Raw genomic sequence first — 14822 nt, 5'->3', positions numbered from 1 at the left:
GTTACGTACGTAACTAGTTCATTTGTCGTCAGGCGCAGACAATGTTACAGATTTGCCCCTCTAATGCCAGTGTTTCAGATTCCCTGTTCATTCCTTCCTTCCCCCTCTTTCTACATTTATTTCCCTTCCCCTCCCCCTCAAAACATAGATAGCAAGCAAGGGAGTATTTGAACTTGCCTTAGCCACACTCCACTTGTACTCTGTGTTAGAGTTTTAATGGGCTTCAAAAGGGCAAAATTGAAAAATAGGATAAACAATAAACAAAATAATAAAAGGATAAACAAATGGAACGAATCAAACAGATCTCACCCTTAGTACAGGTGTCAGAGGTGATGGGGAGAAGGCAGGAGAATGGGGTTAGGAGGGAGAGATAGATCATCCATGGTTGAATGGTGAAGTAGACTTGATGAGCCGAATGGCCTAATTCTACTCCTACCACTTATGATCATATGATCGTATATATGGTGCAGGTTTTATTTTTGTGAAATTTTGGCAAATGTCACATATTAACGAGCTTTTGTTCTTTTTTGCAGTATACAGCGCAGACTGTCTTTGCAGCTACCCATCCTTCATCACGCCTACTTGCCATCGATAGGTGGAGTTGATGCAAGTTGTGCCAGTCCGTGTGTTAGTCCCAGTGCCAGTCCTCGGCACAGACATGTGCAGCCATCATTTCGAATCATGGTTTCCGGCCTGTAGAGAGGCTTTGTAGCCTGAACTGATGAGTACACAGCATTTGGATTGCGTACTCCACCTAGTTCTCTGCTACGTACACGACGCACGCTCTCCTTACCACAGAGGAATAGGCATTTGAAACAGACACTACTGGGTTCCTGATCAAGTTTGTGTGGTCATGGGGAGATGTCCAGAATCTGACCTGTAGCCTTATCTGTGAAGTTTTTGTTTCTGCATAAACTGGATGTGCGTTTCCTTCCCAGAAAGAGTGACATGTTTTCTTAAGGATGCAGGGAGTGAAGTTTTATCAAAACTGAACCGTTTTTTAATGCCACAATCGTGAAGGGAGAATTATGAGCTGCTATGCAAAATTTGATATATATGAATGGTTCACACTTCAAACAAAATCCAACCATTAAATTGAAATTATAATTGTTACATAAAATAATTGCCACTACTTCTGCACATGAATGCACAAACATCCTGTACTAGATCCCTCAATGAATTTTGATATGGAGAATGAAGCTTTATAATAATTATGTCTGATGTAGGAATGTGTTTCTAGCGTAAAAAAACATATATCTGATTCCAGAAGACGCATTCAGAGGGCTTTTGAACATGGTAAGTCAACAGTGTCAAAATCATCTTTTTACTAATTTAATAAAGTGAGATATATGAGCTAAAATATTATGTCCCAAATAGTTAAACATGATCCGGTTATCTCTTGCTTGCTGATTACTGATTTCTGGTTTTGGTGCTCATTTTTTAGTACTACTGACTGAAACCGGTGCGTGATCACCACATTGGAATCTCAATGGCACCAATAGATATGAATGCAGTCTTTTTTTTGGTTGAACAAAAGTAAATAGTCAGCAAGTGATTAGTTTTCTTACTCTGTGCACTGAAAGCAAGAGATAAACAGGTTTGATTGCATATATACTTATTATATCTGTGGATAAAATTGTGCACATGACTGGATGAAGGGCTGTCACATGAATAAATTGCCTTCATTATTTCCCCTTAACTTATATCAGCACCAAATCTATTTCAGTACATACTGTAACTTGAGAAAAGAGAGTTTATTGTACAATTGTCACAAAGTGCACGTTTCAGCAGTACCAAAAAAAGAATCTGCTTTGAAAGTGAACTTGAGGCCAAGGGAATAATAAGACAACAATGCTGAGCGCAAATTGAGCTGGAGCATAACTCTGGACCTTTCTTTATGGTCAGTTGGCTGGCTGGCGTATGTGAAAACCTATCAGCATGCTTAAAACTCTCCAATTCAAACCACACAAGTCCACATAACTAGCTGTGTACCTGAAACACAGAACACATTCTCTCCGCAGAGTGGAGACACTGCATTTACCTACAGAGTTTAAGAGCAGAAGCGCACTGGCCAGTTTTGTGGCCTCTAAGCTTGTGTCAGAGCAGTGCTGGGCTTTGACTGGATAAGACTATGCAGCTTACCATCAAAGAGTATTGGCAAGCGCGTTGTTGTTCATCAAATTTGAACTATCTACCTGGTTGTAGTATTATCCGCAGGATCATCCAGCAACAGGTGTGAATCATCCTGATGCCTGTGACAGCTCTACCCCTCTGAGTTCCATTAGAGAGCCAAGAGCAATGATGAATCATTTACAGCATTTTATGGTACTTTCGGCAACTGGCTCAGGAGTTGCGCACTGAATCTATCCCAAAGGATTGACACTAAGTTATACATTAACTTGGAATCAAAGTGGATCCCATTAAAATGCTTCCCAGGCCCAGGAGAGTTCCTGGATGGTCATTTGACAGCTGATGAGTGCGGACTTGAGTCACTGCTCACAGACAACTTCCAACAGGATTCATATTGACTGGCACAGTGAAGTGTCTAAATAGGAGATCTGTGTTTCTCACAGCTACCATTTGCAGTTAATAGGTGTGTATCATAACTTAGATTCTGATCGTGTCCAAAGGCCCCACTGAAGCTTAGATATGCACTGTCCCAAGCCAGATTTGTATTCTGTCAAGGTTGCACAATCTCATGTTCATCAATGTCAAAGGAGCATGCTTAGTGCACTGATAAACCAGTCCTAATAAGCTTTTAGTTAACATTGTGAAGAAATGCTGTTTTCTGGTATTCTGAATGGTAACACTGGCTGTTAATGTATTTCCCTGCCTCCTTAATTCAACTTATAACCAGGTTTATTTTTGAAGACAGTTCATCATATGGAAGGAGGACTGAATACTGTATATAATGTATACACAAGTTCTCTGTAGAAATATTATTCTTAATCTAGCAGGAAACAAACTAAAGTATTGGGCTGTTCGAGGTGAGCGTGTATATCTGTGACTGTCTGTGAATACTGACTGTGTGCAGTTTATTAGGTTTAAACCATGCAGTACATTTTTGTCTTAATGATAAAGTAGTTCTTTCCCGTAAGGAAACATTTTTATTTCCTGCTCATATCAAAGACCCACAAAGTAATATAGTTATTTAATGTTTCTGTTTTTTTTATACAGCAGCAAAAAAGGGTAAATTTATGGAAAGGTTGTGCCTCTAAAGGCATTCTCCAAATCATATTAGTGCACAAATGCTTTAAGTAAGACCTGAACTGCCAGGACAACCTGTAAATGGACAGAAGGTTTCTTGTACCCTTATACTGCATGAATCAATTTTTAATAAAATGTTGCAAATCTGTTTTTATGAATAAAACACAAAAAACTGAATATTTCTTGTATTCTTCATTCCTGTGAAGTAACATTACTCTGACAAATTTGAGACAGGTATGTGGTATTTTTCAAGGCATCCCCTGTTGTATACCTGCCCCAAAACAGTTATAACAGAGGTTATTTTGACACTTAAATGAAAAATTCACTGACAAAAACAGTTTAATTATTTCTCTTAACTGATTAGTTTCAAATATATGAATATTTAACATGTGCAATATATCACTTTATCATCTTACTCAAGTTAAAATTTTTACTCTACTAAATAAAATTATTTTAGGTGTAGAGATTACCTGAAGGATAAGCTCATGCTCTGTCAGAATCAGCTGTGTGTCTTATTTCCATCCAGCAGGTGAGGCACATAGAGCCTGCTGACAAAGACTAATGCAAGCCATGGCTAGGTAATTTGCGACTGATTGGTGTAATTTAAAGTTGGAGCAACATGGGAGGATTTGAATGGGTGGAAAGAAGCAGCAGTCCATGCCATTTGAACATGCCTTGAACGAGGCACATGTGCCTCCTGCTAAGTCAAGGGCTTGGTAAGTTACCCTTTCAACCCAAAAGATGTGTGCCATGGTTTTGTCTCCACTACTGTGCTGACACATCAGTGTGAATATAAAGCCTTTGCCATTATTATTGGACACCATGATCTGGCTGTCCAAAACCACAAGATGGTAAGCTTGATATGAGTGGTGTATCCTGCTTTGAGAAGGGGTTGATGTCAGAGGGTTGGTGGAGGCAGCTGAACAGGTGGTATTAACTGTCCTAGCAAACAAGTTCGTGAGCTTCTTGCCCCTGATCAGGGGGCTGAAAATTAATGGACAGTGAAGAGGACTTACAATCTTTGTTGATGAAGAAAATGTGCAAGATAATGAATTCACTTCAAATGACAAAACTAGAAAATGAAAAGTTTTCATCTGTGACTAGTTGGATACATTTTGGGAAATTTTACTATATAATTCCTAATAGTCATTTTTAACTGAGTAGAAGTTGCTTCCTCCTCGTTTCACCTTTTTCCTTCTAGTATTAATTCTTGGCTTGTTACTGGTCGACCTGTGCTCACCTAATAAAGAACACCGTTTTGGGGGTGAACCCTTCCTCCACTACGATTTCTCCACTCAACATAGTGCTGCTCATACATTCAGCAGTTCAAGGCATTCATAGCAAGCTTGTGGCTGCCAGTGGCCATTGGCTTGTGATTTCCCACCTACTCTGTCACTGAGCCAGACCGCTGAGGGCAAAGTGAGGCAATTCCCCAGGGGTCTTACTGGGGATTTAACTGACTTCAATGAAAGAGAACAGCTGAGGTAAGTGTGGGTATTTTAATCTATTTTCATTGCTTGGCTTTACTTATGTGTTTTGATTTTTTTGTCATTTTGCACGTATCTTGATAATTGAACTTTTCATAGTTTTGGAATGTTTTTCATTGCTTTTGAAAACCGAACAGGCTTGTTCTGAAAATTGTATTTCACGTCCTCACCCCTCCGCCTTCTTGACTTGACTTACTCGGGAATTAGTGCATCGCAGCAAGTTCTCAAGAGGTGGGCAGAGGAAATCGGAGAAAGATATTTGTAACATTTTCTTATAAACCAGTGGGAAATGTGAACTACAAATGCTGAGCCCTGATCTCTACCAAACATTGATCACACTAGAAGTGTTGGTATTTTTGGGCGTAGCAGCTGGTGCAGAGCCAGGTCAATGCCCAAAGTCCATAACATCTCTCGGTTTCCGAGCATTAAGTAACAGATGTTGAGACAGGCTCTTTGACCCTCTTTAATATCTAATATCTAAAAATGTTTCGGGCTGCCTTGGATATATTCAAGTCCCCGAAGCCCTGTTGGGTTTTACCCTCTGATTGAAGAAATTGTTTCTCATCTCTGACTTAAATGATGAACCCTTTTTCCTCATTGAACCCAATTTTGTGGACACTCCAGCTATTCTGTACCAAACCTGTCAGGTTGCATAACAATTTTGCATGTTTCAATTAAGTCACTGCTTGTTTGTGCAGAGAATATGGCTCAGACTGCTTATAAAACATCACCCCATTCCCAGGAAATGATGTGGTGATCTTTTGCTGCACTCTTATTGCAAGTTTATCTTTCTTTCGGTAGACCAGACTAATACAGAATATTCCTTGTGTGGTCTCCTGAGCCCTATATAAATGAAGCAAATCATCTTTACTCTTACGCTAAAAATCAACATAACTTTTTGTCTTGCGAATTAATTGTTCCCCCTAAGCATTAACTTTGAGCAACTTGTGTACACCAAGGTCTCTCTGACCACGATTTAAAAAATACTTCTATCTTTTTCTACCAAAATAGATGGACTGATATTTTTGCACGTTCTATGCAGCCTGCCATATTCTTTCCCATTCCCTGAACATGTGTTCATCTCCACTCTCCCACTGCCTTGACCACCCCACACCAACTCTCCAAGCCCTCTCTGCATCCTTCACTGCCACCTGGTTTTTGTATGGGGAGAGTTGGAAATGGAGATCTTTTCAATTTTAAAGACCCTAACAAAACATTGGCACTCTTTCTCCCTCGCTCTATAGTTTTGCACCAAACTGTAGCATAGTTCAAGGGGCAGAGTTCACATCTGCCAGAAAGGACTAGAGTGTTACTATATCTGGGGATGAATGGGGTGGGGATGTCTGAGATGTTTGCAAGAGTTGCAAAACATATTAAATACAAATTTGATGGAAAGGCAAGGTGTGTTGGGTAATAACAAGGAGCTGCAAATGCTGATTTACCAAAGAAAGACACAAAATGCTGCAGTAACTCAGCAGGTCAGGCAGCATCTCCGGAGAACATGGATGGGTAATGTTTTGGTTCAGGACCCTTCTTCAGACATGTGAATAGGTGTTTGGATCAGAGGTTGATGGGGTATTGTCAGGGGATTAGGCTTCAGCTGAGTATGTGCAGGGTTGGAGAATTGAATGGAGAATTGTACTGGATTGGGTGAGAGGGATGACCTCCACCCAAGCTGTAAATTCTTTATTTTACAAAAATGCTCCTTTATTCGGTGCGTAGAATGATTTAGACAAGTTTACACTGAGCTGAGCTCAAGACAATGTGTTGCCCTTTCCCATGATCTCTTGGGTTGGTTCAATTCAGAGTGTGCTTAATTCTGACGTGTGAAATCCAAGTACAGATCACCATTGACTCGTGCTTGCTGTTGAGAGCTGCTACTTTCTCACAGAATCAAAATCTAAGGGAGATAGGGAGTGAAGTATAATAAGGCTTGAAGATGTCATGTGGCCAGAAAATCATGTGATCAACCATTCAGGATTACTGCCAACTCAAGTTGGCATTCCTCTGCAGTATTCTTGCTGATTGGCATTTAATACTGTAAATGCCAACTCAGCAAAGGTCTGTTGTCTATCCAGAGAAATTACAATCATGTCCTTAATCGCATTTGCCCCTCAAACTATACCTTGTATTCCTATTTTGCTTGGATGTTTGGTGTAAAGGAAAACGTCTCAATAGAGGTTTACTTGTGGTCTATTTTGTGCAGGCAGGAAAAATCATCAAATTGACGTGTTTGATTAATTGCCGCTTTTATCCCCCAATGTGTAAGGTGTGATTTGCTCCAGTATATCTGGCAGCACATACAATACAAACGGTATCCATGGTGATATGAAAGAGCTATTAATATATTCTTCCAGTTAGCTTTTCTCCATTATAAAGAGCCAATAATTCCAAAATCTCTTTAAATGCCAATCTTCCTCTACGCTGGCATATTAGCCTTTATTCACAGGAACAAATTCAAAATTATGAAACATCTAGGATAATCGTTAAAACAATCTGTTATTTTAGCTGTGAGTTTAATATTTGGTATTTGTTTATGCAGATCATTACCATCTGCTTTCATTTGGTTGTTCAGCCTGGCTACCCATCAGAGAGACACGGGCACTGACGTCATTCCTCTGCAGGGTGTGCTGAGGCTGGGATACAGCAACCATCAGTATTTATGGTAGACACAAACTCAATGCAATGTTCACACACTGTTATGGAATTGATTGACTCCCACCCTACGAAAACACATCATATTGTATTTTCATCTTTGATTTTAATCATTGAAATTTAAGTAGTGATGGCACTTTTTAAGTGGAAAATATGAAATCAACCTCTGAGAAAGTCTATTACAAAAGCATTATTTAAAATTTGTTTAAAAACGGTGGGGGTGCGAGGATAAAAGAAAATCAGCCCTCTATTCATGTACTTGTTAAACAGTAAATATTGTGCCATTAAGAAACTCGAGTTACTATCAGGTAACGTTATACTTTAATGTCTTTAATGTTTTGATAGGGTTCCTCGAAGAAGCACCTCTTGGTGGTCACAAAAATGCAGATTGTCATTTGGTTTCCTGCTACCCACCATTTGTAATTTAAAGATTGTGTTTTTGCCACAGGCAACTAATGTGTCTGATTTGGTAAAAAGGATATATGACAGTAAGTGGAGATAGACTTGTTAAAGTTCTTCGAGTGTGAATTTCCTGAATTTGATTTACCTTGGCAATCATTAGCTTTCCCAGGATGGACAACATACTGACAGCCTGAGCGATCAGAACATTGATTCAGTGCTCAGCTTTTTAGTGAAGACTGTCAAATATCTGGTACATGGGAGGTGCTGGACCACAGGTCTGGAAGCAGCAACCGTGGCCTGTCGAGGGAAGCCGTTGAACCCGGCCACTACTTGTCGCTCGACGACCGGAGACTGGAATGGAGGACGGAGGGAGCCCATGGATGCAAGAGAAAGGGCCAGTAAGAGAGTGGACCAAGGTCTTGCCTTCCGTGCCCTCCAGGTCGACAGTGGGAGGTGCCTCCAGGGCATAAAGGCTGAAGGTGACCGGGCGAGGAGAGGGACAACGGTTCGCTGGATGATGCAGATGGGGGCGACGGCTGAAGGCCTTGCAGCAGACTGGGCCTCGTCTGGAATGGGTGCCGCCCCAGGAGACCAAGCGTGCACACCAGACTGGACTTAAAAAATGGCGCCAAAACCTGCATGCAGTTTCAGTGGACTATTTCTATGCTCTTTATATTATGGGGGGTTGTGTTTAGGTATGGCAATACTTTACTGGACGATACACACAAAAAAAAATTCACTCTACATTGAACCATTGGTATTTCAAAACACTAGAAATAATCCACCAACGCGGCCATTGGAAAACTTTCAAATTCACTGGATGGAGCAAACGATATTGCCCAACCTCTCCCAGGCCAGCATCGAGACCCGTTACACTCAGTTAGCTCCAGGACACACCATGTAGCAGACATCAGCCTTTCAAATAAGCATTTTATTCTGAGCTCTGTCATGGAACAGACAGAGCCAATGATGTGCTCCAAACTTCCCTGAAGAAATGTAGTACTCGCATTGGTTCCTGAAACCTTTGGCCTATGATCTTTTGAAGTTGAATACATTAATTCAGGATGTTATTGAGAACTACAGCCACGCATCGCAAGCATACAGCGGCCTGTGGAAGGAGCTGACCACTTGCTAAAGACTCATCGAACTGTTCCCTTGGACCCCACCTGCCCCCCATCTGTGGAAGTCTGTTGATCTCAAAATGGCCTCATAGAGAAGTAATAGAAATAGAAAATGTTTCTGACATTTCTGTTCCTCATGTGTTTTGGGATTGTCTAATGCAGTAGTGCATTCTATCAGTTCAAAGCTGACACCGTTCTCAACAAAAAAGGCTGCTCTCATGCAGAGCAGATGCCACAACCCATATTATTTTAGATCTTGGATCGTGATGTAGGGTTTTGACTAAAGATGTTGACAATTCCCCGCCTCCCCCAGACATTGGTCGACCTACTGACTTCCTCCAGCAGTTGTTTTTTTGCTTCCGATCTTGCCATCTCATACTCATTAGTAGAGTATTCTATGCACGTGAATCCATCTGGAATTCCTCAAAAACGCTCCATCTTCATTCAGTGTAGGAACTCATCAACCATCACATCTCTCATAGCTTTATTGCGAGGCCCACGGAGAAGCAGGGATTGTACAATTTGCGTGAGTCCAAGCCTGTCACTGCTCAACAAAGATTCCACATCTTGCATTAGGGCAGCCATACCACAATATCACAGAGAAGACATTTGAGCAGGAAGACTGGTATCTGTTACCAATAGGTAGCCATTAACGATTCTTTATCTTTGTTCATATCTGCCAGTGGGCTTTCAACTGTTTCCAGACCCTGTTAAAGACTCCTGCCTCTCCATCGGCAGAGCTGATGTCTCTGAGTCAACATAATTTGCAGTTGTAGTCCAGGTTTTCTGGTGGCACACATTTTTTGGCTTGGAATAAGTGTCAATGCCATAAACATGATAAACACAGGAGGGACTGGATATTTTAGCAGGACTTATGATTGATGGTATCTCTAATATTTGTGGATCCAAAAGGAGGATATGTACTTCACTGTGACTAAATGAGGATTATTATCATGTTTTCCAGCTCTATAGATTCTTAAAAAATACTTGAGAGCACTTCAACTGGAAGAGGACTTTTGCATCCACTCGCCTTTCAGTCATGTTTCAGATCCCCTAATAAATAGGATATATCTTTTTCATATGTCTCTAATATTTAAACTGCTCCAATCTCTATTCATAACTTTATTTCCAGCCCCACTGACATCATCATAAAGTTTCTGCTGCCATGTCCTTCCTGTACTCTGGTGTCCTGCTACACTGATCTCTAGTCATGGCCCAAGTTAATGTTTTACATAGTTCAAGTGTGACCTCCCTGCTCTTGTATTGCATGTCTTGGCCAAAACCTCCACAAAATGAACAATCGTCAGTGCATGGTATTAATGCCCTTCTGAACTATCCGTGCTAATCCATTGGCTGACCGAGTCATAATCAAGGTCACTTGTCATGTGAGCTTCGACTGCCTGGTTAACAAAATCTGAGAAGGTGAAGGGTTTTGATGCAGATTTAAAAATAATTCTCTCTTGCATTTTTCTCTTGAATCACTTTACTTCGAGCACAAGCATCCCACTGATGTTAAAATAATCAAGTTAAAATAATTAAGTTGCCTTTGCAATACAGATGGGGTGAGATAAGTGAAAGCACGCAAGGTCAGTTTGATTGGAGCTGAACTGATAGAAAAAATGTGGAAGCAAATTGTAAACTAAGGTAAATGCAGAAGTTTCCGAAGGATGTTGGAAAGGAAAAGAAAAAAAAGACAAAATATTGGAGTAGCTCAGCTGCTCAGGCAGCATCTTTGGAGAATGCAGTTGGGTAACACTTCAGGACTGGAGCTTTCTTCCCCCTACTACAATCAGTCTGAAGACATGCCCAAGCTGAAAAAAATTGCCCACCTATGCACTTTGGTGATGTTGCTAGACCTGCTGAGTTACTCCAACACTATATCTCTATTTTTGTAAACCTGCATCTGCAGTTCCTTAAAGAAAAGGAATACAGAAAAAAATGTATACTGATCAAGCTGTGTACCTATAAGGAATGGAGAATAAATATTGTTCCGTCTAATCTTTCTTATTATACTTAAATAACAAGGTAACTATTTAATTATTTTACTAGCACTGCAATTTTATACAGAACCCAGTAATTTAATGTTATTCTGAGCACAAAAAATTACTTTGTTACTTAGACCCTGGAGAACCTTCCTGTTGCTGTATAATGTGGTGTTGGTTGACTGCAAATGGGAGGCAATATATAACACAGAGTACCTGTTGTTGAAATGTAATTATTTGCACAGTAAACTGTTAAATAATTATAAAAATGTGTTGGAAACATGGGGTCTGATGACACCAATTGTGCACCAAGAAAACAATCTAACTGTTGTTAACGACGGCAATGATTCTGGGAAAATTATCCAGTTGCTTGATAAATTCCAGAGCATTGTTTACACTGCAGACATAATTTTCAAAAGACTGTTTAATCTCCTTCAGTTTTCCATGTTTTAATGGAAGTGGAATCAAAACCTTCAAGGTCCAAATCAAGGAAAGTAGAGGTATTTAATTGTATGTTCTAATTGTGTTTAGCTTGCTGAGACAGCCTACTTAGCTCCCTTCCCCTCCTCCTTCCCAGATCTCCCTCTATCTTCCTGTCTCCACCTATATCCTTCCTTTGTCCCACCCCCAACATCAGTCTGAAGAAGGGTCTCGACCCGAAACGTCACCCATTCCTTCTCTCCCGAGATGCTGCCTGACCTGCTGAGTTACTCCAGCATTTTGTGAATAAATCGATTTGTACCAGCATCTGCAGTTATTTTCTTATACTACTTAGCTCCATTATGGAGAGCAGGGAGCAAGAGCACTTTCACTAATTTTCACCATGCCCAGCTTTTCTTATCTGTCTGAAGGGTGTTCCTAACTCTCTGATGAGCTGAACTGCGTTCTACAGGTGGCTAAAGGTGAAGTTGAACTAGGGCACTATTCCAAGTTTATGTTTCCATACCTGATATAATTTTCTCAAACAATTGGTACGAATATTAGCATTATCAGTCAATGAGATTTCTTAACATTAATATGAAATGTTTGAGAATATTATTTTGAAACCCATGCAGTTTTATTTTTTTCAACATCCTGTATGTTCCTTTGTTGATGGGAAGTAAGGAGAATCCACAGGCTGGTGAGCCTCACATCAGTGGCTGGGAAGCTATTGAAGGAATCCGCTGGATAGAATTTACTCCTACTTGGCAGAGAATGGATTAATAAGGAACAGTCAGCATAGCTTTGTACATGGCAGGTCATGTTTTACTAATGTGATTGAGTTTTTAAAGGAGGTAATGAAGGTGATGGAATTTAGTAAGGCATTTGATAAAGTCGATCACAATAGGCTGACCAGAAGATTAAGATGCATGGGATTAGCACTGACTTGATCGAATGAATTCAGAACTGCTTTACTGATAAAATGGAAGGATTGTGGTGGAAGGACAAGGTTCAGGCTGGAGGTCTGTGACCATTGGAGTATTTGAGCGATCTGTGATGGGCCAGCTGCTGTTTGTTATATATATAAAGGACTTGAGTGTAAACATAGATAGGTTGGACATAAACGTAGATAAATTTGCAGATGCCACTAATAGTGCTCGGGTCACAAACTGTGAGGAAGGCTGCCAATGTATATGGCGGGATATAGATTAGCAACAGACATGGGTGGTAAAATGGCAGGTGAAGTTTAATCTAAGCAAGGTAAGGTGTTGCGCTTTGGAGGTCAAATGCAAGGGGAAAATGTACAATTAATGAATTTAATCAATTTAAAAATACGGCTGTAACGTAACAAAATGTGGACAAAGTGAAGGGGTCTGAATACTTTCTGAATGCACTGTATGGTACACATCAATCAGGACATTGAGGACAAGTGTCAGCAAGTCATGATGCAGCTTAATAGGACATTGGTTTGGCTACATTTGGAGAATTGCATTCAGTTCAGGTTGCCCCACTACAGGAAGGAGCCTTTGGAGAAGGGGCAGTGGACAATGATGCTTAAATTAGGGGTTATTTGCTACAGGGAGACTTTGGACAGCCTTGGATTGTTTCATCTGGAACACTGGAAGAGACCTATGAAATGATGAGAAGCATAGGTCGGGTAGACAGAACCATTTTCCCAGGATGGAAATGTAAAATACTAAAGGGTCTGGCTTTAGGGGAGAAGTTTAAAGGAAAAGTTTTTTTAGACAGTGGTGTGGAGGCTCATAAGATAATGGCATTTGAGAGACTTTTCGATAGGCACATGGATATGGCGGGATATGTATTATGTACAGGCAGATAAGAGTTGGTCTTGGCATCGTTTAGCGCATATACTGTGGGCCGTAGGGCCTGTCCCTGTTCTGTGTTCTGTCATTGAAATACCATCAGCCAGAGAATGCCCATAAATATCAAATCTTTACTTGAATGAGTTAATGAAACTGTCCTCATTTGTCTTGCAGTTGTTCAAACTCTCACAATATACACTATATCTGCGGAATGAGATTAGTAGCACATTGTTATGACTCACTGGAAAATGCTTTCCCACATGAATATAGCAAATCTGAATATGGATTCCTTTCCATTAACTTAAAGTGACAATCGATTAATATTGAAAATACTGATACCATGATCAGCACCACAACTTGCTAGTTGTAACCATTCACTGCCATCTTCATCTTTATAACCTGCTCGCCCCACAGACCCTCTCCAACGCAGTCGCTTCACAGTTAGGGTATGGCATTGTCTGAAACCATCGTGGTTAAGGAATACAAATATGAAACCAAGTTAGTGATAATTATGTGAATCTTAAAATTATGAGTAACTTCCATTACTCATGATCAGTGCACTTTGATTCAGTGCTGTGAAATGTGAGAGATAATTTTGGCAAAAGTACAGTGTAAATCACAGTCTCTAGCCGTAATGCCATTTATCAATCCATCGGCAACTTCGTGTCAAACTAGAGATCAAATCCTCGCTTCAATATATTATAAATTGTCAGTTATGACTGCAGTAAAATGTTACTTTTTGAAGATTTAGAACTGCAGAAATGTCAAGAGAGTTTGCATTTATTTACCTTAATTGCATTCCCAGTACACTTTTCTTCCTTTATCAAATTCTCTAATTTCCTTTTAAACAATTGATTTTGTAAGCTATGCTTACTAATCTATCACAAGGTATTCTATATTATACTCACTACATATGAAACCATTTAACATTTCACTTTACATTTCCAATGTTCATCCTTTCATTTTTAAAGTCATGTACCCTCCTAACCATTCCAAGAGTCATACAGTGTGAAAACAAGCCGTTTGGCCCAACTTGTCCTGTCCAAATGTTTCTTCAATGTTTCTATTAGACTCAATCATCTCTCTTGCATTGAATAAAGTCCCGTGGCTTCCATCTGTCTTTCATTTTACCATATCGTCTGGTATCATGCTGTTGAATCTAAATTGCATTGACATTATGGATCAGAGATCTTTTCTGTAACAGGAAAGCAAACACGACATCTTTCAACTATGGCCAAGATGATTTTCTGCAGATTCACCTTTTTGCCTTTGTATTGAATGACTCTATAAATAAAATCCCAAATCTCATTTAATGAGCTATCCAACTGATAGCTTGCTTTAAAAAAATTACCCCTGCAAACTACAGCTACCCTTGAAAAAAGATACACAATAAATGCTGGAGTAACTCAGCAGACGGAACAAGCGGCATCTCTGGAGAGAAGGAATGGGTAACATTTTGGGTCAGGACCATTCTTCAGGCGGTCCGATGAAGGGTCTTGACTGAAACCTCACTCATTCCTTCTCTCCAGATGCTGCCTGTCCCACTGAGTTATTCCATCATTTTGTGTCTATCTTCAGTGTAAACCAGCATCTGTAGTTCCCTCCTACTCTTGAAAGAATATCTATTTGCGTTGTGTAGCATTTGACATTCTTCGTCACCAAACTTAACATTTCTATAACTTTCTGCATTCTTAATATTTTCTGATATCTACGGTCTGATTATTT

At 40.0% G+C, this 14822-nt stretch overlaps 2 protein-coding genes across 3 annotated transcripts in view; one reads left to right on the top strand and one right to left on the bottom strand.

Moving 5' to 3' along the window:
• Positions 1–3378, top strand: part of gabbr2 (gamma-aminobutyric acid (GABA) B receptor, 2) — a 694367-nt gene extending 690989 nt beyond the window's left edge. The window contains exon 20 of the mRNA XM_078422928.1: positions 534–3378. Within this exon, the coding sequence (XP_078279054.1) occupies positions 534–699 (166 nt within the window). The 3' untranslated portion in view covers positions 700–3378. The remainder of the gene's footprint in view (positions 1–533) is intronic.
• A 313-nt stretch (positions 3379–3691) lies between these two features.
• The window catches only part of elp2 (elongator acetyltransferase complex subunit 2), a 115157-nt gene continuing 104026 nt past the window's right edge, over positions 3692–14822 (bottom strand). The window contains exon 22 of one of the 2 annotated variants that reach the window (XM_078422941.1): positions 3692–13555. In XM_078422941.1, the coding sequence (XP_078279067.1) occupies positions 13399–13555 (157 nt within the window). In that variant the 3' untranslated portion in view covers positions 3692–13398. The remainder of the gene's footprint in view (positions 13556–14822) is intronic. The other variant, XR_013548969.1, reaches the window with a different exon arrangement.

The sequence above is a fragment of the Rhinoraja longicauda genome, chromosome 2, assembly GCF_053455715.1.
Source record: "Rhinoraja longicauda isolate Sanriku21f chromosome 2, sRhiLon1.1, whole genome shotgun sequence".
In the NCBI taxonomy this organism is placed as follows: domain Eukaryota; kingdom Metazoa; phylum Chordata; class Chondrichthyes; order Rajiformes; family Arhynchobatidae; genus Rhinoraja; species Rhinoraja longicauda.
Note: the sequence above shows the minus strand (reverse complement) of the source record. Positions and strands in the feature narration are given on the sequence as shown.